This window comes from Cryptomeria japonica, chromosome 8 (genome assembly GCF_030272615.1).
Source record: "Cryptomeria japonica chromosome 8, Sugi_1.0, whole genome shotgun sequence".
In the NCBI taxonomy this organism is placed as follows: Eukaryota; Viridiplantae; Streptophyta; class Pinopsida; order Cupressales; family Cupressaceae; genus Cryptomeria; species Cryptomeria japonica.
Window position 1 is genome coordinate 410,857,690 of NC_081412.1, and position 24,659 is coordinate 410,882,348.

At 35.8% G+C, this 24,659-nt stretch overlaps 1 protein-coding gene across 1 annotated transcript in view; it reads right to left on the reverse strand.

Annotated features, from left to right (window-relative positions):
• LOC131028568 (pseudouridine-5'-phosphate glycosidase) overlaps positions 1-24,659 on the reverse strand; it is a 268,645-nt gene that overhangs the window by 126,738 nt on the left and 117,248 nt on the right. Inside the window, exon 5 of the mRNA XM_057958873.2 lies at positions 4,439-4,498. Within this exon, the coding sequence (XP_057814856.1) occupies positions 4,439-4,498 (60 nt within the window). The remainder of the gene's footprint in view (positions 1-4,438; positions 4,499-24,659) is intronic.

A 24,659-nucleotide genomic window follows, 5' to 3' on the forward strand; every position in this document is an offset into this window, starting at 1 on the left:
AAGACTGACACTTCCAATAGTGTTGAGATCATTAGCAAAGAGGGATTTCGTCCTCCAGGTCCTTGAGAGAAAATCTCCACGATTTCTTTAATTTCATATATTCTCCAAGCATGCTGAAAGAGAGCACTTCAATCTCTTTTATAACGCTCTCACAAGAGCTCATACACTCGCTTTGCCAATGTGGAATAAACAAACATAACACCCTTTTTACAACTTATGTCTCCAATGTATTATAAAATAGAGGGGACCATTTTATTTAAATATTTCGCACAACTACAGACTTAACATTAAAAAAGTTAAATCTTTAAATTTAACTTTATAGACTAGCTAAATTAATGCACAATAAATCATATCAATGATAAATAAATCTTATGTCGATAATAAACCTTTACCATCGACATGTCAATGCCACTGGAGGTCCCAATCAAGTCCAAAATGACTTAGTATAAATAGTAAGTATGCTCAAAACTACTCTAAACACCTCAGAATGATCTGCAACTGAAACTGCCTAGGCCAAAAGGCCTCTAAGTCCCTTTTTTGTCCTTGTTAGCCTATGGGACCATGGAGAAATAGGCTAATGACACATCCCGCTGTGAATGCTAAAAAAGGGGACATTACAAAGACTCAACGAACCATGTTTGAGCAATAGTTAACATCTGATCTGAATGGATATGGCAGCGAAATTCAGAGATAACAACGATCATTAGAATTGGCACGATGATAATCAGATCAAATGAATAATGACAACAGCAATTCAATCAGCATATCGAACCAATAAACATCAAATAATCTTCAATCATCAATGCACAAGATGATCAATCATATCTATAACTATAAGCCAAGCATATTGATTTATGAAGAAGTTAATTAATCAAGTGGTTAAGTCATAACCATTAGTGAGTCATACGACTTGGAATAATTGATATGATTAGACAAGTGTTAAACAAAGATTAATACTGAGCATCAATATTAATCAGAAAGGCAGCAAGTAAACTAGTCGATATCCCTTAACTAGCCAATTAGCATTAAGATGTATGATTTGTTATGAAGAGGCCCAATTGGTAAGAGGTGTATCTCATCAACCATCAAGAGGTGCAATCCCTTCAGTATTGCAAGATACATAAGGAGTTCAAATCCATTCCATGAAGACATCATCGAATCAGTTTTATTCCTTATTCTCATCCTTGTGGATCGCTCTAGTTAAGCATTTGACCAAGTGTCAATAATCGGTTGTGTATAGAACAAAATATAAATCAGAGAGAGCACCACCACTGTTGCAAGCTCATACAGTCACATCAGAAACATCACCATTAATTATTGTTGCAAGCAAATAATTTCAGATCAAGGACAGCAGCATATCACAGTGAGTGATACCATCATATACCTCTGCATATTCATAAAGACATATAAGGAACAGCAGACCATCAAATCGTTCTAAGTGATATTTGGAGAGTAATTGCATAATTTTAAGGACCAAAATCAGACACAGCAAGAGTATCAACAAGATCATTGCAAGTTCATATTGGTATATCAGGATAGAGCAATACATCGCTATCAGCAATAGTAAATTCAGTGAGAATAAAGATCTCTTTGCATATTTATCAATCTTTCATATCTGAGATGGCAAGATAATCTTTTCATTATTATATTAAATAGACCAAATCATCTTGCATATGTTTTAGAGACATATAAGAGATAGCAGCAATATTGGTTTTCATCTATTTTCTAACATCAGAATATAAGTAATATCAATTGAATTTCATAATAAGTATCATTTGTACAATATCGACTTCTATTGTTATTAACTTAAGCACTATTTGAGATTATTAAGGAAAGAAATCTCTTGCAATTGATCCTTGATAGATAATTGTCCCAATTTCCTAAGTTTGACCATAAGGAGACATCTAAGTTGCCAGTTTGGGTTCGGGCACTAGTTCGGGTTCGAGAACACGGTTCGCTGGTTCGACAGAATTTTGAAAAGGGGTTCGGATTCATTAGTACAAAAACAATATAAAAATATATATTATATAAAATATTATATTCTATTATAATATATATATTATATGGATTAAATATATGAACATTCAATATAATATATGAAATATAAAAGTTATTAATATAAAATATATGAATATACTATATGAAATATAAAAACATTAATTCATAAATGTCTGGCATTCTTGCATATACTATATAAAATATAATAAAAATACTAACTTCAATCAGGATACATATACTATATGAAATATAAAAAATATTAACTTCAGACAGTCGGGATAGATAAAATATTTTGATGGGATTTGACCTAGCTCAAGGCTAGTGTATCAGCAGAAAATCGCAGGCATTCAGCGGTAAAATGCAAGGAAAAGTTAAAGTAGAAACCCTAAAAAACATAAGCTTTTCCAAGCCGCAATGGAGCAAGAGAAATTTCCATGCCGAATTGATAGATTGACTGAACCCAAAGGCATATCGGCTCCAAACCCGGACCCAAATCAAACTGGACCAGGACCAAGGGGTCAGGGGGAAGAACCCGGTAACTTAGGGGGACATTACACAAGGCAAGAAATTTAATGCACCATCTAATCTATCCTCAATCCCAAGGCTAGTTAATGTCATTAATATTTTTTTCTTTCTTTACACAAACTCCTAGATCTAAAGTAAAATTTTGCTAAAAAAATTCAAAATACTTGCTACTGTTGTAAACCTTAGTTTTCTGCCCTAGAAAACCCTACCTACAAGTTGTTAATTGTGCCCTAGCTTCTGGTATGAAGCCCTAGCCACCATTTTTGCAAAACCTAGTAATTTTTGTATCTATAATGCTAGAAATAAACTTTAGCCATTGCCCTTTCCTTGTTCTATGAACTTACAAACCCTTGGTTGTGAGATTGAACTTCTCCAAAAACACATCCTAAACCCAAATGTTAAATTTGACAATGATTTCTACAATGTTGGCCACATTGTCTGCCCTAGCCACAACTTCTTCAAAAATGACACAACTTTTGCATGAACACTGAAATCTACCACCATGAATTTCAACCACAATTACAATTTCACATGCAAAAAATGAGACAATTTTTACAAGTAAAATCTAATGCAATTGTACTTTTTCTTGGGTGCCATAATTTATTTACACAAAACTAGTCATGATTTCACATGAAAAAAATCCTACTGTATTTTTCTTCAAAAAATGCCAATTTCAAAAAGAAAATCATGATATTCCTTTACCTCGGGCTATACAAATTTCTCTAGCCTTTCTACCTTTGATATCAATAAAAATTTCATATCTAGATGATTATGTCCTAATCCTAACCAACATTGCATGAATTACACAATTATGAAATCTTCAAAATGCAAAGGCATACACAAATAATTACACCTTCAAATCAAATTTCCATTTTTTCTATAAACTCACAAAGCAACCTTCACAACTGATGTTACTCACAAAATTCACTATGCTCAATATGTTACCATCTTTCTATCTTGCTCATATCTTTATACTATTTTAGCTAAAAATCTAATCTTCCAACAATCAGATTTACATACAAAAAGGACCCCTATCACTTAAAAGGACAAGATGGAAAATAAGTCTAAATCACTAATGCATATGTACACTTTGTTAGTTTTATTTAGCTAAATAAAGACTCTCGTTTACACCAAAAGTGAAAAGCAAAATAGAATAACTTGAACCACTTGAACTCTTTCCACACATTTGCACTAAACCTATGTGAAAGTTCCTATCAGAGCTAAAAGCTCAACACCATGTCCCTCTTTATTTCTCCTTCTCTTAAAGAAGCCAGCAATGATATGAACATATCTTTTGCATTGAGACTATGTCCCAAGGTATGACCGTCCACGATTTACAGGGCATAGCGTATATGTGTTTATGGGTGTGTTTTGTTTCTTTCGGATCTATATTTCATATTTGGCTAAAGATAATGGTCAATAAATGTATTTCTATTAATTAATTTTTTTACTGATTGTAATGTCTAGTTATAATCAATTGTTTAGGTTCTCTCACAGTAAGGCTATAAAAAAAATTCATTTTCTATTGTATAGTCCCTATAATGTTAACATTTACAACATATGTATTGGATACTACACCAATGTTAAACAAACAGAAGCAGGAAGATTTTTTTCCATCAGCAAAGATGTGCATAATATGTAACAAGATTTTTGTTTTATAGCAAATTTATCATCTATTTTCATAATGGCAACAAACTTCAAATAGGAAGAAAGCCTTATCCATTAAATCTGATAACAGAAACAAGTAACATATGGCATTTACTTACAAAAGATAAGTCTTGCTTGGTTCACCCATTTTAGAGATGTCTTCACAAAATTCACCAAAATAGCAGAATGGGATCTAATAACAAGGTATATTTCCCATCGACTATGATTCCATAAAATTCAAAAGCATAAGGCAAACAAAGATAATCACCTTTGCAGCAAAAAACATGGTTGCGGAGACTGTAGTTGCACCATTCGCACCCATAGCAACCTGTTGATCATAATCGATAGAAGCTTGATTTATCATATAGATATGAAAAATTGTCCAACATAATTTGGAAGCTATGAGTATAAAAACACAAAGCACCAGTCACACAATATTTCCATTAAACACCAATGCCACACATTTAACTTGGATTCAAAATTTATGCTGACCTTTAATATAAGTACATTTCATGTTAGCTACCAAAAGGGCTTTCTAAATATTTTCATCAAAGTTTTGCCACATTTAAGCAGCACATGCTTGCTGGTTTAAGAAATAACTTAAAAGTTAAAACTGTTGTATTTCAAGACTTCAGTGAAGAATAACAAATACCATTTCCAAGAATAACTCATACCATAGTCATACATACATGGTAATAGAGAGCTCAACCGCATTACAATCAGACAAAAATTCTCAATCCTCTCAAGATTGATGATCTACTGACCAAATGTCATGGGGCCAAAATTTATCTGAAATGGCCTCTGTTCTAGCTACTGACAAATGCCACACCACTTCAGGATCAATTTAAGGTAGCTTTTCAGATACGTTAATCTCACTACAAAATCTAAGTGATTCTTTTGGGATTTTTAATGCTCATACAATGTTCCAAGTATGCATAAAGTTTTTTGTATGTAAATCCATAAATCTTAATGTATTTTTCTGATGTTCTTACCTATAGATAACTTTTTATTGATAGAGTTACAAAAGTTATGAATTATATGGCAATAAATTCAAATGTAAATTTTCTGAAACTTCCCTTACATATTTTGGCCATATTATCTCTATTAATATTATACAAACAAATCTGACAAAAATCAAAGCCATCCAAGAGTGTCCTGTAATGTCCCCATCCTAGTCAGGGACTTGGGTTTGAGGAGTTAGCCTATTTTTGGACCCTTGTACGCTAACAGGGTATGGATAAAGGGGTCAGTAATGCAGTATCTTGAGGAGTGGTCTGTCTATTTGTTCTAGTTCAGTGTTGAGTTCAGTTCTGGTCTTCGTTTCATCAGTTTCTGACACTTTATGAGGATTTCCTATTTTTTAGGGAAAAATTGCTAAAAATAGACATGGTCCTATTTTCATTGGCATGGCGAACTGTGGCCCTAGCTTCTGACAAATTCAATTCCCGAGCAATAATGAGAGAGATATGAATTTTTAAGTGGTTCCACAGGCAATTAACATTTTAATGAAATATTAATATAAAATCATAAAGTGCATCACTTAAATTTATTTAAGTGGAGATTTATTATCTCCTAAGCTAGGCGTTGCTTTTAGGGTTAAGTTTGAAACCCTAAAAGCAAGTTATAATTTTTCAATCCCTAATTGCCAAAAATCGCACCTTTTGGGTATTTAGGCAGCCAAGATGGAAATTAAAACTCATTCTATGATATTGAGCATTTGGCAATTTCTTCTGAGCACTTGGCTATGGCGGCTAGGGTTTGGACCTGTTTTGGAGAGCGTGCATTCTTCAAAATTTAGTAGCTTTGAGATTGTGAAAGATCAATCGAATTGTTGCAGCTTGGTTGGCTTCATTCAAAAGTCAAATTGGCTTGAATTGGGGCAGATTTGGCTTCTTACAAGGCAGATTTGTTGGAGGTTTCCCTATTTACTGTTTTGTTGTTAATTCTTCTATGGTTTGGAGGCTTCTTTCCCAAACATACAGCTTGCTCATTTATTGGCACCATCTTCCACTGTTTGGGTGTCTTAGTATTAAATAAGAGCAAATCTGAATTGTTTCAGAATAAAAATCAGAACTTTGTAAGTTGTTGATTTATTCTTTGTCTTCAATAAATTGGCTAAGGACCTATGGGTATGCTTCTAAATTCTCTAATTCATTGTTTCAGTTGATTAAATTCATGTATTATTTCAATATGGTTGCAAATTAAAGAAACCCTCTTCTACAACTTTTGTCTATTTCTGAAAGACCATCTTAATATTTAAAAATTACAAAGAAGATCTACAAATTACAGCAGTTGAAGAGTTGAACCAGCAAGGGTTCATCACAGTGGTATCAGAGCTTTGATCCTGCCTTCCTGGAGGGTTAGAATTTTTTTTTATGCATCAACAACAGACTGGGCCTCACAGGTATTACACACGCAGGAGACCTGATTTACAGGGTGATCCTAATCAAACTGAAGAAATACCCTTGGAAATTATGGGGGAGAGGAATGATGGTGAGCCACGCAGAGAGGCTGTGAACAATGAGGACCAAGATGCCGGAGTTATTATGAGGGGTTTAGTAACAAGGCAGCGACAAGTGGCAAATGTGTTGCAGCAGTTGACTATAGTCATACAACAGATCACTATGCCAAGGGGGCAAAATCAGAACCAAGAGGAAAATGGTAGTGTTGCTGGTCGCCCAAGGGCAAGAGTGACTCCCACACACACCTATGATAGGCCTACATGCCCAACCTTTGTTAGAAATGAACCTGAAGAAGAGGATGTGGCTGAGGAGGAAGATGAGGTGGCCTTTACGGTTAACGTAACCACACTTCATGATGAATGGGATGCATTACCACCAAGAGTTAAGGAACATCTTAACTTTGACAGGTTTATGAGTCAAAAGAGGGAACACAACAAGAAGTGGAATTGGAATGACAAGAAACCTTGGAACAAAACTAATGATCTCAAATATGCAATCAACAAGCTCATACTTTCTACTTTTGATGGCAGCGGTAGTGTTACAGCCAAAGCTTGGATTAGCAAGTTGGATACCTTCTTGAATCTACATCCTATGTCAGAAGAAGATGCTATTAAGTTTGCAGCTTTGCATTTGGATGGGGTAGCTCATGATTGGTGGCACCATGGGATGGTGACTTTGCATCATGACCTTATTACTACATACCAAGAATTCACTAACAGATTGGTTGAGCGTTTTGATAAAAGAGATCCAGAGTTGTATTTTAGGGATTTAGCTCAACTAAAACAAATGGGCAGCTTGGAATCTTATATTAGTGAATTTCAGAAGCTTTCAGTTATGGTAACTAAAATTTCAGAGAGAAGGTTGATCATTCTTTTTGTTGAAGGTCTTTATGAGCCTATGAAAGGTTGGATTAAGGCTTCTGATCCCCCTACGTTGCAAGAAGCCATGAGGAAGGCACGCAGCATGGAACTTACCGCTCCTCGTAGTAAGTTCACTCCAAACAACTCAAAACAATTCTCATCATTTAATGACAGCAAGTCTGATCAAAAGAAATCAGAAAATGTGGACCAAGGGAAGAGGTTTACAGCGCCTTTGGATAGGGAAACACTCAATGATTTGTGTAGAAGGAGGCTATGTTTTCATTGTAAGGGCCCTTATGATCAAAACCATGATTGTCGCCTCAAGCCTAAGGGTCAAAATAGGAATATGGAGTGGTTTTATGAGGGAGAAAACATGATTGATAACACAGACCAGCAAGCTGATCAAAATGATTCCGAGACTGAAAATTCAGAAAAGGAAGTTGAAAATGAAGGAAAATTCGATCTACGGGAAGCTCATATGTCTAGCATGCAAGGAGAAGGTTCTTTTAGGTTGCGTGGACTCTTGGCTGGTCAAAGAGTCATTTCTCTACTTGATACAAGTGCAACTCATAATTTCATAGATGCATGGTTGGTGGAGAAGCGTGGGATTCAAACTCAAGAGTTTGAAGGCATAAAGGTGAAATTTGTTGATGGTAATGTGCTGACTTGTGATAGAATGATTTCAGACTTACCCATGAAACTCAATAATTATGAATTCAAAGCTGATTTTTATGTGGTTAACATGGGAAACACGGATGTGGTTCTTGGCATGGCGTGACTTCATGCCATAGGTGAATTTACACTCAACCTCAGAGATTTGGAGATGAAATTCAAGGTTGATGGGACTAATCATGTTCTTAAAGCTATCAAACCTAGCAACTTGAAATCAATCACTCTTAAAAGAATGGAGAGACTTGTCAAGCATAACATGGTGGATTGGGCAGCAGAGTGTAAACTCATGCCTACTTCTGAGGAGCAGCATAAAACACCATATCATTCAGATATTCAGGAACTTAGAGTTAAGCATACAAAGGTGTTTAGTGACATACCTCCTGGTAGGCCTCCTGATAGAGGCATAGAACACATTATTGAGCTTGAAGAGGGCACCAAACCCATTATAATTAAACCTTACCGGCACCCCAAGCGATTGAAAGATGAAATTGAGAAAACTATCAAAGAACTTCTAGCAATGGGACACATAAGGCCAAGTAAATCTCCTTTCGCTTCATCAGTTGTTTTGGTGAAAAAGAAAGATGGTACACTCAGAATGTGCATTGATTACCATATGCTGAATAAAAAGACTATAAAGAACAGGTATCTCATTCCTCCCATTGATGAGTTATTAGATGAGCTTCACGGAGCTTGTTACTTCTCCAAGATTGATTGAAGAACAGGTTACCATCAGATCAATGTCAAGGAGCAGGATATTGAGAAGACTACATTTAGATGTCATTGTGGACACTATGAGTTTTTGGTTATGCCTTTTGGGTTGACCAACACACCAGCTACCTTTCAGTCCACTATGAACAGGGTCTTCCAATCTCTGTTGAGAGATTTGTTCTGGTTTTCTTTGATGACATTTTGGTTTACAGTAGAACTTGGGAGGAGCACTTGGATACAGTTTTAGGCATACTTGACAAGGAGTCCTTCTACGCCAAAGAGTCCAAGTGTGCATTGGGAATGGAAAAACTTTTGTATTTGGGTCACATAATCAGCACAGAGGGAGTTCGCATGGATCCTGATAAGGTTCATGCCATTGTTGATTGGCCTACGCCTAAGACCCTGACTCAACTCAAGGGATTTGTTGGTTTATGTGCCTTCTACCGTTGGTTTGTTAGTGGTTTTTCATGGCATGCTGCACCACTCACTAATTTGACCAAGAAGGGTGCATTTGTTTGGACACCTCTCGCACAGGAGTGTTTTGAGAAGTTCAAGCAATTGATGACTACATGTCCAGTTCTTGCTTTACCCGATTTCACCAAACCTTTTGAGCTTCATTGTGACGCATGTGAAGAGGGTATTGGTGCAGTAATTATGCAGGATTGTCATCCTATAGCTTATGAGAGCAGGAAGCTTCGGGGTCTGGAGAGGAGCTATAGTATTCATGATAAGGAAATGTTGGCCATCATGCATGCAATGGCCAAGTTCGGGCAATATTTAGTTGGCACCAAGTTTTGTGTCAAAACTAATCATAACAGTTTGAAGCATTTTCTTGGACAACGGGATCTAAATGAGCGTCAACAGAAGTGGGTCAGCAAGTTACAGTCTTATGATTTTGACATCTCCTATGTCAAAGGGACTCAAAACATTGTTGTTGACGCTTTATCTCGCCGCCCCCAATTGAGCTCCATGGTAGCTGTGTACGAAGATTGGAAACACTTGATTATAAGAGAGTATGCCAAGAATCTATGGGCATCTAGTATTATTGATGGAACGGTACAGGACAGCAGGTACTCTCTTGTGGATAACCTCATCATTTACAAAGAGAGGATATTTTTAGTCCCAGGTTCTGAGGTGAAATGCATAGTATTGAAGACTTTCCATGATTCACCTATGGCTGGACATCCTGGGTACTTTAAGACCTATAGGCAAGTACGAGAGAGATTCTCTTGGAAGGGTCTCAAGTCTGATGTTCTTCAGTATGTCAGAGAGTGTTCTGTTTGCCAGCAGAACAAGGAGGAGCACAACTTCCCTGCAAGGTTACTTCAGCCACTTCCTATTCCTGACAGGAAGTGGGAATGTGTGTCTATGGACTTTATTACGGGCTTGCCAAAAGCCCAAGGGAGAGACAACATCTATGTGGTGGTTGATCGGTTGACTAAGTATGCACTTTTTTTTTTTTCCAATCACGACTACTTATTCCGCTGGTCAAGTGGCTGATCTTTTCTTTTGTGAGGTATTTAGATTGCACGATTTACCTCGGACTATTGTCAGTGATAGGGACAACAGGTTCATGGGTCACTTTTGGGAGGAGTTATTTAGACTTTGCAGGACAAAGCTCACTCTGAGTACCAGTTACCACCCCCAGACTGATGAACAGACAGAAATTTTCAACGAATGGGTGGAGGGATACTTGCGGAACTACATCTCAGGGCAGTAGAAGGCTTGGGTGAAGTGGTTACATTTGTGCAAGTATTGTTATAATTCCACTCACCACATGACTATTCAGATGACACCTTTCAGAGCTTTGTATGGATATGATGCTCCTAGTTTTCTAGATTTATTGATGAGCGATTGCCGAGTACTGAGTGTTGGGAATTTGCTACAAGAGAACCAGGATATTATGAGAGCACTTAGTGATAATATTCAAAAGGCTCAAAATCAACAAAAGCAATATGTTGATCAAAGGAGGGTTGAGCGATCTTTTGAGATCGGGGATATGGTGTATTTGATCCTACAGCCCTATAGACAGTCCTCTCTTGGGAAGAAGGGCTCAGAGAAACTCAAGCCACGTTACTATGGTCCTTTCAAGATTTCCAGGCGAGTTGGCCAGGTGGCTTACGAGTTAGATTTACCGACTGATAGTAAAGTTCATAATGTGTTCCATGTGTCAAGCCTTAAGAAGGCATTGGGACAACAAATAGTTCCTTCTGCAGTTCTACCACCCTTAGATGATGAGGGGAAGTTAGTGCTAGTACCTAAGGCCATTCTGGAGTTCAGAGAGTGTCATTTGCGGAGAAGTGTCATCAGGGAATTTTTGCTTAAATGGAAGGATCTGCTGATAGAGGATGCTACTTGGGAGTGTGATAGCATTTTACAGCATCCAACATTTGAGTTTGCTTGAGGACACGCAAATTTTGGGAGGGTGGACTGTAATGTCCCCATCCTAGTCAGGGACTTGGGTTTGAGGAGTTAGCCTATTTTTGGACCCTTGTAGGCTAATAGGGCATGGATAAAGGGGTCAGTAATGCAGTATCTTGAGTGGTCTGTCTATTTGTTCTAGTTCAGTGTTGAATTCAGTTCTGGTCTTCGTTTCATCAATTTTTGACACTTTATGAGGATTTCCTATTTTTTAGGGAAAACTTGCTAAAAATAGACATGGTCCTATTTTCATTGGCATGGCAAACTGTGGCCCTAGCTTCTGACAGATTCAGTTTCTGAGCAATAATGAGAGAGATATGAATTTTTAAGTGGTTCCACAGGCAATTAATATTTTAATGAAATATTAATATAAAATCATAAAGTGCATCACTTAAATTTATTTAAGTGGAAATTTATTATCTCCTAAGCTAGGCGTTGCTTTTAGGGTTAAGTTGGAAACCCTAAAAGAAAGTTATAATTTTTGAATCCCTAATTGCCAAAAATCGCACCTTTTGGCTATTTAGGCAGCCAAGATGGAAATTAAAACTCATTCTTTGATATTGAGCATTTGACATTTTCTTCTAAGCACTTGGCTATGGCGGCTAGGGTTTGGACCTATTTTGGAGAGCGTGCATTCTTCAAAATTCAGTAGCTTTGAGATTGTGAAAGATCAATCGAATTGTTGCAGCTTGGTTGGCTTCATTCAGAAGTCAAATTAAATTGAATTGGGGTAGATTTGGCTTCTTACAAGGCAGATTTGTTGGAGGTTTCCCTATTTACTGTTTTGTTGTTAATTCTTTTGTGGTTTGGAGTCTTCTTTCCCAAACATACAGCTTGCTCATTTATTGGCACCATCTTCCACTGTTTGGGTGTCTTAGTATTAAATAAGAGCAAATCTGAATTGTTTCAGAATAAAAATCAAAACTTTGTAAGTTGTTGATTTATTCTTTCTCTTCAATAAATTGGCTAGGGACCTATGGGTATGCTTCTAAATTCTCTAATTCATTGTTTCAGTTGATTAAATTCATGTATTATTTCAATATGGTTGCAAATTAAAGAAACCCTCTTCTGCAACTTCTGTCTATTTCTGAAAGACCATCTTAATAATTAAAAATTACAAAGAAGATCTACAAATTACAGCAGTTGAAGAGTTGAACCAGCAAGGGTTCATCACATGTCCTGCCATGACTCTTAACAAGTTGTGTGGATTTCTGAATTTTGCAGGCTTCTACCATTGTTTTGCATACAAATTCCCTTCTATTTCTCTTCTATTCACTGATGTAACTTACAAATGATGCTTTCAATCACCTTGAATCTTTCCCAGGACGAAATAAAATAAATGTTTCCCTTATTTTTGCTTTTCACTTGACTACTTTAGATTTTCCCAAGCCTTGTTATCAAGTGCGAGACCTATGGGTATAGTTTGGTGCAGTTTTTATCCAAAAAACCATTCAATTTCCTTCAAAAGCAGGAAATTGAATGCCAAGGGAAAGTACATGTCCATTTATTAAAAAGTGATTATGGTCTTCTATGCAGCTATCCAAAGGCAACAACTTTCTCTTTGGCACTAGATTTACTTTACAACTGACTTCTTACTTCGATCTTAAGCTCCTACTCACCCAGTGACTCTAATTAATGACCAAGAGAAGTATTGACAAGCTCTAGATGATGGTATGATGAATCAATAAGGATCCAATCAACTACTGAGAGGGGGGGTGAATCAGTAGATGGAAAATTGATTGAACTTTTCACCCAAACTCAAAAGCAACCTCTCAAGACAAACTCAGAACTGACTAGTTCAAACACTGAACTACAAATTGCAATATCACTGTCAAGTAAACCAGTTGACTGTCATATCAGAATAACAGTAAAACAACTCTCAAACTCTCAAACCTTTTGACCAAAACATCCAAATACTTTATTGACAAAAGTAAAAGCACATTTCAGATTGCAACCAGTCATCATATCATATCTAAGTGGATTTAGTAGTTAAGCAAATTAACCACAAAAACATTCACCACTTGACACAATGATTTTGACGTGGAAACCCAAATGGGAAAAACCATGGTGGGGATGAATACCCACAAGTATTCTGAACTCTTCTTAAGTTCACCCTATTAGGAGCCAAGTCTGTTAAAGCTTTACAATAAGTCCTATTAAGAACACATCCTGTTAGGGACCACCCGGTTAAGGGATTGACTATAATGCCCTATTAGAAGCAATACCCTGTTAGAAGTAACCTCGGTAGAGGATTTGAAATCCAAGCTAATGGATCACTTGGTTAGAGGATTTAGATAATACTAAGCTTGTTAGAGCTTACCCGGTTAAGGGATTTGACTGTTGTAATTGTTAGAGAACAACAGGGGTTTGTTGATTTGGTGAATAGCACTACTTTGCTTGATCAGATCCTTTTCATGCTCCTATCTGCCTTTACACATATTGCAGATACATCTCCTAGTTCGGCAACCCATCACTCTTACATTCAACCAAAATTGCCAACACTACAACAAAACAACTCATCGACCTTATAAGCAAAACAACAGGTCGGTAACACATCACAAACCTAAGATCTCATAGAAATTACAAACAAATCGGTTCAAGTATGACCGCTCCTTGATCACTGCTTCATCAATCCTTGTAATTCATCACGCGGTTTCCATTACATGTAATGTACTCGCTCATTCCTAAGATAAAACCGTTATCTCTACGCGCCAAAAACCATTTGAAACTCTTCCCATGCAACATGCATACATGGCATAATCATTACCGCTCATCATTTGATCATAAACCAATACAATCGATTCACCAAGCTCCATCGGTTAGGGTTTGGCACATCAACAAGTAGGGTTACCGGTTGATCTCACTTCTTCTCTATTAATACCAGTTTCCTTCACTAGCTCACCTACCGGTTGCAAAACAACATTATTACAACATCATTACCAGTTACCGGTTACAATTGACATCAATGACAACATAATAGTTCATCAATGCAATCTTCATGCAAATGCCAACACTCGGAATATATGATGGTATGGTTGATGGTCAAAATGTACAACCATCCATCACTCAACCAGGTCAAAATGCAGAGACATAATATTGAAGCTATAATTTACATTCATAGAAAACTTTTCAAAAATGTACACACAAATAACTAGCTAAAAGAAAACATGCTTAATAATTTGTTTACAACCTAGAATTTAATCAGATAAATTGTTTTGTAAAATACATCAAGAAACTACACTTCTAATATTCACTCTCAAACTCACTACAAATACCCAAGTACATATGGGTTGACAGCTAGACTTTTGACAATCTTTCTCGTAAATTGCACTCCATTGGAAGCTTCCCTCACTTCCTAGTAAGCTTCCCTCTTTGTTTTATTTTTTACAAATGTACGCACAAATAACTAGCCAAGGGACCAACACAGTCTACAATTATTTTACAACTCAGAATTCAGTCACATCAATTATTTTGCAAACTAGTATTCTAACTTTTACCTTCAAACTCAAAAACAAAACACAGACTAGACTCACTGCTAGACTTTTGGTAATCTTTCTTGTAAGTTGTACTAACTTCCTTGTGAATTTCCCTCATTTCCCCGGCTCCTTTCTTCCTGATTCTAAAAGCCCCTACCTCTAATCTGGACTCAACATTTAACCACATGGTTCTTGTTTGCTCCTAGAGGGACAAATAATTGGTGGAGAAGATAAAACAATTTACTTTCTAGTTCTTACAAGGTCTAGGGCATTCAGCTGAAACCCAAAGCTACGCGACTACAAATGGATCAACTGATCTACATATCAAATTGATATTCTGGCATTAGTCAGTAGATGAATTAAAATATAACATGCTGCATAACTTCGCTGGTCGAAATAAACTTACCAGAGTGTGCATCAAGTGTCGACATGTAACGGTGTACATAACATGGTTATCTCCATGACATATATCAGTTTTCTCTTAGGCTTTGAAGATGATATTTAGGGTAAGTGACTACAAATCAGATTCACCATGGTATTGCATGGTGAGAAACCACAAACCATGGAGCCTTGATACCACCATTGTATTGCTCACAAAATATTAGATAATTTCAACAAAAACAACACTCAATTATGAGTCTACATGATCAAGTTATGGTTTCTCCGATGTATTGGGGGTGAGATACCACAAGTTTGACTTCTACATGGCATCACAAGTACAACCACTTTTAATGTGGAAATTACTAGGGTCATCGTATTCTTCTTTAAAAAAGTATCGGAATTCAAAGAAATAATCAAGCTTACCAGTCCTGGTTCAGGTTCGTCCATACAAAAACATATAAAAATAAAGAGTATATACATATTTGCAGCAGTATTTAAGTTCAAATTACACCACTAAACTATTAGTCAAATAACATAGAAAAATACATCACCACATTAATAGTCAAATATTAGTCAAACTCCAATGTCATGATATATATTAAACTTTGAAGTTAAAAAATAATAATGTCAAGTGTCAACAATCAGCCACATTGATCATTGATCATTGATCAAATATCATATTGGTCATCAAAAATATCATAATCAACATCCATATTAGATGACTATCTTCCTGTAGGTCATTTGACATCTCTAAACCCTTGCACCATTCTATTTGTATTCTATCAACAAAAGGTCCATGGCTTGAATATGTGAATTATGTGGATTTTCCTCTTAGATGTTTTTGCTGCAACAAACCTGGGCATGAGATCATTGAGTGCCAATCTTCAAAGGATATTGCTTCCTTGTTGGTTAATTTGCAAACATCAGTTTGGAAGGATGGTAAGCCTGATAAGGAATTTGCTTGGTGAAACCAGAGTCATTTTTTATCAAATCAGACAGAGGTTTTGAACAGTTCACTTATTCCTTCAAAGCTTTGGATGAAGAAGTCACAATTTTTGGTAGGAGTCCTGTCCTCTATCAATTCTAGAAAAGTTGACAGCCTCAATTTAAAGTCTCCATAGGAGGATAGAGTAGAGAAAAGTATTGTCAAGGTTTTTTGACAATTGTGTTTGGACCTCCCCATTGATACCCATAGGTAGAGAGCCAGACTGGAGGTTTCTCACTCCATCCGAGCATGGTGGATTTGGATTGTGAGATCTTATCCCCTGAGGCGTCACAGAACAGAGAGAGCTTGGATGATAGAGCATTCAAGTTCTCCTTTAATAATTCAAAAAATAGAGCAGCATCATCTGCAAATTGAATGTTGATCAGCTCTGAGTCATCTGGGAGGGAGATTCCCCTAGCCTTAGGGGAGAGAGAGTTATCCCTAAGCAGATAAAACAGAGCATCGGAGGCTATCACAAAGAGAGCAAGTGCTAGGGCATCCCTAATGAATAGATCTATTGAGCTCGAAGGGCTGAGAAATCAGACCATTTACTTCTACCTGGGCATGAGCATCTCTAAGAAGGACCTTAACAAACTGGCAGAAGATCTCGAGAAACTTAAAGGCTTGGAGCATAGTGGAGATAAAACCCCATTCAATCCTATCATAGGCCTTTTCAAAGTCCAACAAGAACATGGCCACCTTTTGATCCGAGACTCTAGCCCATTCCATGGCCTCCCAGCTTGTAATAAGATTTTCCAAAATGTATCTCCCCTTAATGAATCCAGTTTGGGTGGAGCAGATAAATTTAGGTAAGATATTTTCGAGCCTTAAGGCAAGCATCTTAGCACGAATCTTATAAGAGACATTGAGTAGAGTAATAGGGCGCCAATTCTTGATTAGAGCCTTGTCTCCTTCTTTGGGAATAAGTTTGATCAGCCCTCTATTGATGTTGATTCCTAGAGACCCTGTCTTGATGGCTTCATTATAGACCTCAAAAAGATCATCAGCAACCCATGCGATATTAGCCTTATAGAATTCAATGGTAAGCCCATCTGGCCCTGGGGCTTTGTCATTATGAAGAGAGTTGATGGCTTTAATAATTTCCTCATATGAGAAGGGTTTACTAAGAGAATTAACCTCATCGGGTGATACAATCTTAGGAATAAGAGCCCCACATTTGACCCTAGCAGCCCTGGATGCAAGAGAGTCCTCAGAGGAGAACAGTAGTTTATAGAAGTTGAGGAACTCACTCATGATTTCCTCGTCAATAGAAATTTCCTTGTCGTCCACCCAAAGCTTGTCAATCCTTTCCTTACATTGTTTTTGTTTCAGAAGGTTGAAAAAGAACTTAGAACCTTTATCTACTTGAGAGAGCCAAAGCATCCTAGCTCTGGTTCAGGCACCCAGTGCTTTATGATGTTGTCGTTTTCCGAGTTCATCTCTAGCCACTACCACCAGGTGCGTAAGATGAGAGTTGCTAGGACCATTTTGAATGACTTGTTCCGCATTGTGCAAATTAGAAGATAGGACAAGCTCAACCTGCCTGGCATCCTTGGCCTTCTTTTTGCCAATGGTGCTAAGGATCTTCTGCCAACTTTTAACCAAGGTATCCCATTTCTTGATATAGGAGCCATTAGTGGGATTCCATTTATTGAAAATCCTCACAATATGGATAGCAACAAGAACGTACTGGTCTCTAAGAAGATTGTTGTTAAGAATGAATTTACCACCAGTCTTGCTATGGGATTTGTTCACGCTCCTAGTGACAATCTCAGCAAAAATGGGGTGATGGTCAAAGAGGGACGAGGGTTTAACCACCACCGGACAGTCTTGGTGATCCGGGATAAAGGAGATGAAATCTTTATTGGTGTAAAATCTATCTAGTCTAGAGTAGATTTTGTTGCCAGCTTTCTGAAAGTTGCACCAAGTAAACCAGATGCCCTTATGAACATGTTTTAATCCTTCCAATGGGTCAAACAGCCTCTTAATGTTTTACATTCTATCCCAGTGAGGCTTTTCCCCTCCTTTCCACTCAATAGCAGCACCTCCTGATTTATCTTCCTTATGCTCGACCATATTGAAATCTCCCCCCAGAATCCATGGAATATCAGGAAGAGAAGCAATCCACTTCCAGAGATCAGATCTATCTCTATAGTCATTGGGGGCGTAGATGGTGTATAGCCCAAAGGAAGAGTCTCCATGTTGGAAGGTTACCCAAACAGCTCTATTGCAAGGGGAGACTCCTGAGCAAAGGATAGAGCTTCGCCAGTTAGGGTTAATAAGAATGGCAGCTCCTCCTTTGCCTTTCTCATGCTTAGTGTAGAATTTGAGGGAGTCCCTCAAAATAAAGTTCAGATTGACCTCCAATGCAAAGTTAATTGCTTTAACCTCCTGAAGTAGGACAAAATCCAATTCCTTATGATTATTAAGAAATCGTCTCACCATATATTTCCTGTCAAGGGATTCTAGCCCTTGGATATTCCAAGATAGGCATTTCATCGAGAACAAGCAATTATTTATCATTCTTGTCAGCCTTAAAGTTTTTAAAGCATTTAGGGATACTCGTCTTTCGGTTAGATTTTTTATGCATGGGAGAGAGTTTGTTTTTAGAGCCTAATGGCCTCCCGCTTTTCCTTTTGGTGAGTGCTTCACCCTCAAATATTTCCTCATTTGGGTTGTCTGTATCCTTCAAATCCTCACCATTAATGGTCGACAAGTTGGATCTCAATTCAATTTCCACAGACTCATGAATGTTCACTAAGGCAGCATCTTCCGGGGAATCACCCTCAGACATTCTTGTCTCAGCAGAGCAAAAGGTTCTAGGGTTGTCAATCGTTGGAGCAGCCGGGATAATCTCATAAAGGACATTATCATCATCAATCAAGGAGTTTGCTTTCACAGGAACAAAGGTCGGGGAGGTAATGTGGATAGAATGAGGGGAGCAACCCTCATGCCCTAGGGGATCCAAAGAGCCGTTCTGAACTAACGTCGGGTCGGATGGATTATCCCAAGCTTGGGATTGATTAGTTGCATGAATAGATTGAGGATCGCAGAGGGTAGGGGGGGTTGCAACCCTACTCCTATTAACAACACCCCCACGATCAATAATAAATTAATAATAATAAGTTAGAATGTATTATATATTTTTTAAAAATTAATAATATTTTATATGTTAAAATTTTTTATTTTTTAATTTTTATTTATTTTAATAAAAATTATATTATAATAAATAATTAAGTGATTCTTAGATATATTTAAATTTTAATAATATTATTTTTTTAATTTTTTAAATATACATATAAGTAAATAATAGCTTATTTTTTAAATTATTATTTAATTTTTTAATAATAAATTACATCTTTATTTTTTCTTTTTAAATTTGTTCTTATTTATTTTAATAGTTATTATATTATAACGTACATGATATATAATAAGTGCTACTTATATATTATATTATGTAACTAAATTATATATATTAAGTTATATATTATGTATGTTAGAAAAATTGTCTATATTAAAATCACTTAGGTTAAATTTAAAATCAGTTATGTTATATATTATCTATGTTAAAATCGCTTAGTTATTTTCTATGTTAAATTAATTTTTATATGTTAATAAATATAATAAATTTATTATTAAACAAGAGTTGTGATGCAGCTAGAGTCCCTGCCTTTTGCAGGAAAAAATTGAGATTTGTTCTATGTTAAAACACTTATACCAAAATAGGATATATGTTCTATGTCTGCAAAAATTGACTAATATAAGGAAATAACTCATTATATTGTAGGAAATAGTTATTTTGTGGTAGATTATTCTTCAATGATTGACTAATCCTCATCATTTTTTATATTGGCACTATTTTTTAGTCATGCAATGAAGGTGGCATACTACTAAACATGCTTCTCTTCACTATCCTACTTTATTTGTTTTTTGCATTGTTAATGCATGAGAAGAGATGCTACACATCAATACTCTATATTAGTATCTTTTGTATGACCTTCCCTGATTGTTATACTTAAAGTGCACTAGTATGATAATTAGCATATGGTGATGTTCATCACTATCTGAAGAGGCATTTGAGAACAACTGGTAAATCCATGCAACTAGAACAACATAGTGTATTCCTCCAAGAAACCCAAAAGCATGTGAATATAATTTCCAAGGTTGAATAGAAGGTGTGGCAAATGATTGACAGGGTTTTCATCATCTTTTGTGACTCGGTAAATCTCTTTTCCATTTCATTCTTGAGAAAAAAATCCAAGACCTACACATAAAGATTATAATTGTTCTCCATGCATATTGATTTCTCAAACCTACACATGGAGATTACCATTGTTTCCCATACATATTGATCACTACATTGCATATATCATCTATGCCAATTGTATCGTGGTTGTTATTTTAGTGATCTTTGAGCCAAGAATTATGCCTAAAAGTCAAATTATAGTGAACTGTAGGGTTCCCAGGTAGAAATCAAGGGCATAAATGAGTAAGGGTAGTGAGGATATTTTTCCAACAAAACAAGGTAGTTTTCCAAATAGAAGATAACTCTCTTAATATTTTTTTTTGGTAAAAGGATGATAATATATTATAATAGAAATGAAAAGATCCACAATTACATTGAGAGACATGAAACATGTTTGCAACACTAGAATAAAAGAAAGTGATTCTTATACCAAATAGCTTATTAGTGACTAAAACTAAAAAATCCATGCATATTTTACAACACTTTTTGCAAATCTTATAATCCAAATCCTAGAGGAATACTTTAGATTGTGGTTACATATATGTGTAATAAGTAGAAAAAATATTTGACACAAAGTCAAGTATGGATATGATCAGGGAGAAAGACTAAAATAAGACAGAGACTTGGAACAATAAATTATATTAATTCATGTGTTTTGTACATGTCACTCTCCCCACCTTGAGATAAAGAACTGCTTTGGTTCTAGCTATATCTAAGAGATGGTTGGTGGTTAAGGTGCTAACTATAAACAAGATATGCGAACTAAAAGGGAAATTGTTTGAGAAACATGTCCAAAATGTGTTTGTTGAAAATGGTTTAGAAACTTTTAAAAATAAATGCAAAGTAGTATCTTGTAATTTGAAATAAGAAACTGAAAACAAACTATTTCCTTTCAGCTAAACTATTATGTAATTTAACAAAACTATCAAACATAAGAATAGAGTATCACTTAGTTAAGTTAAAATTTGATAGAAATATCCCCAACTCTAAAGAACAAAAGAAAAAAGGTGGAAAAATGAGGAACATAATAAATATTACGTACATTGCAATGTTGACTCTTGCAGTATAGCCAGGTTGCAGTTCAATAGCTTCACTATAGTAACCTAACTTGTATGCCTTTAAAGACTTGAACTCGCTTCTTGCCTTCATTCAAAGATTTTCTTTTTTAGCAATACCAATCAACTATTGCAAAATGTGAAAGGGTTGAAGGCAAGCATAAGGATCTTAAATCAATCAAATGATTGTCTAAGTGCGTATCAAGCTAGATGGTTATCTTAGATTCATCCTGTGACATTGTTTCATGCTTGGGATTCTAAAGATTTTTTAAACCCTCATTTAATTTAATAGTACTATATTGTGAAGGATATGTTGTTGCTGATAGTTCCTTGCATTTTAGAGGAAATATAAATAGAAATTCAACTTGAAATATAATCTTACTGATGATCATCATGATGGAATGGATTAGACTATATATATGCCCAACAAATAGCCAAGGCTCATAGACACTAGAATGCGGAGATAGCTGCCTTACGAAGACAAATGGTGTAGCATGTAATCAATAGATAATTGAAACAAGAACTATATTCAACAAGATGAAAAAAATTGAGTCAGTTGGACTTCTTTCCATTTCACATGGACCCATTAATCCTCTACAATGCAAGGTAAATTTTAATAAGTATGGGCTTTAAGTCAAAACTATAATATAATGGGAGCAACACATCTTAAGGAGAACCAAACATTTTATCTAACTACTTATTTGAGGGAGAAAAAGTACACCTTGTATTAGTTTGGAGGTAATAAATTAACGAGCACTGTATTTACTCTTACAAGCTTGAATTGAATGTTTGTTTTGTTCTTAGAATAGGTTTGTATTTTCTACTAGAGAACAACCCTGTTCCACAATCTATGCAAGGTGTTTGACAAAATGCCAGAAAGAAATTTTATCAATGGAATGCACTCATAGGAAGATATTTACATAATCAAGTCTTAGAAAGAAACTCTTGCCTATGATTAGATATAAAACTAAATTTTGAAAATTAAACTTTAATTTTAATATAAAATATAAAATATAGACCTCAAAAAAAAAAAAGCTTTGTATTCACCATCCTAAGTATTTTTTGAACTTAAAGGATGCCCTCCTTTAACCAATGTAATTTTTTTATCAATTATGAAATTTAATTAATAAGTATCACTTTTAACATTTATAATTTATGATTTATACCAGAGTTTCGTGACTCGCGGCGAGTAACGCGAGTCAGCGGACCGAGTGACCCCTGCCGGGTCACGGTGACCCTAACCCGGGCTCGGACGAGTCAGGGGACGTGACTCGCCTGACTCGCCTGACTCACCGAGTCCGAGGGTCGTGACCTGGCTGACATCACTTAAAAAAGTACAGTCAAAGAGGTTAGTCCAAACTATAATACAAATTATGGGGTTGCATTATTCGAATGTGGGGGAAAAGGGGATTTAGAAATGCCTGCCTTGGTAACTAGAATTATCCTTGTCAAAGCTAAAGTTGGATTTGTAACTTTAGAAGTCAAATCTGCAAGTGCTCCTCAAATTTGTGGAAACGTGTGTTCTTCATTAAGCATCTAATGCTTTAGTAAATGAAACTAACCATACATTTCCAAAGTAGGAGATTTGTACATATGAGATCTATTTGCAAAGAGTGGTGGCTTTTATTTTCCCAGCTCTCACTCTGGGTGTTGAAATATCTTCTACTATAAATTAGAGGTGCTCTGAAACTTTATCTTTGGAATTCAAGGAAATTGTTTCTTTAGGTCCTAGAACTTGTCATGAGTGTCATTGACCTCCATTATCTCTGGGGCCTCTGCTTTTATCTCTTTGGTGCTGGATCTCCTAATGCTGCAAAAAAATTGGTAAGATTAGGTGATTCTTTTGTATTCATAGCTTTTCTCCTTGCCTTTTCCTATAGATACTTGCTGAAATGATATTTTTTCTTGCTGACTGTTGAGGATGGAAAGTCATGGGGTTCAATCTTTGGCTTGGCAATGTGTGGGCTGAAATTACTCTACTGGCTATTATTGGTTGGCAAGATCCATTTTGTAATGTGATTGCCAATAATATGTGTCTTGGGAGGAGCAAAGTCTTGCCTAGTGGACATGCTCATGCCAGATGCTAAAGTGAAAAGGGATGTTTCCATATTCTAACACCTGCACCCATAGTTTTAAAACTCAGTGAGTACTCACAAGGGTTTAAGGAAAACAAGTAAATCACGCTCAAACTTGCTACTTGGCAGAAACAGTTTTCAAAGAGTTTTTAGAGTACAATGGTCTACTCTTGAGTGTATTTATGGTGTAAAACCTGCTCTGAGCACACTCATTCTTTTTCATCTGCCCCACGCGTTCAATTTTTCAATCGTGCATTTTCACTCAGTTGTGTATGCTTTTTCTTTGTTCTATGTGACCCATCTACTTGCACACACTTGCAACTCACATGCCTGCAACCTATAACTACTTCTGCATTTGCTACTACAACCCAAGCCTGCAATGTTTCAATTTGCAATTTTACTCTGTTGTTCCAACATAACCCAACCCAGCAGCTCTGCAAGTTTGGCCACCCTAATTATTCAGTTTTGTGTCTACAATTTGAGTATCATTTCTGGCCTCTGATTGATTGCCTATATTTCAGAGGGATTTGGATAAAACTTACATTTTTTAATGGAATTTGAGTAATTATTTAAGCTATTGAATCACTAAAACCAAGTCAAATTTGGTCTGCAAAGTTTTTGCCGAGTCCAAGTTTTCAAACTATGGATGATGTTATAGTGTCTTTAAACTTATTTCAATAATGGGTGTATGAAACAAGTTTTAAATCGTTAAAAATCTCTAAATTTCAAGGGTTTTCTTATTTTGCCGAGTCAGCCTTACCGAGTCTGAGCCGAGTCCGAGTCTGAGAACTTTGATTTATACATTATATTTATTATATTATAATGTAATGATTATTATAATTTTAAAATTAAGAATAATATTTACAAAATTTCAAATAAGAAAAAAAAAATTTTAATAATATATACAATATTCTAAACTTCATACATGCAAACTCATGTGTATTTTATATAAAGTGGAATATTAAAGTTAATAATAATTTTAAAGAGACAATAATAACAACATTATTCAAAATAATAATAATATAACTTCAAAAATAGAAAACAAATCTGAACAAATTTATTTATAATTTAAATAAATAAATATTACAATATAAAAAAAAAAATCTAATCAAATATATGTTATATAATATAATAATATGTATACTGTA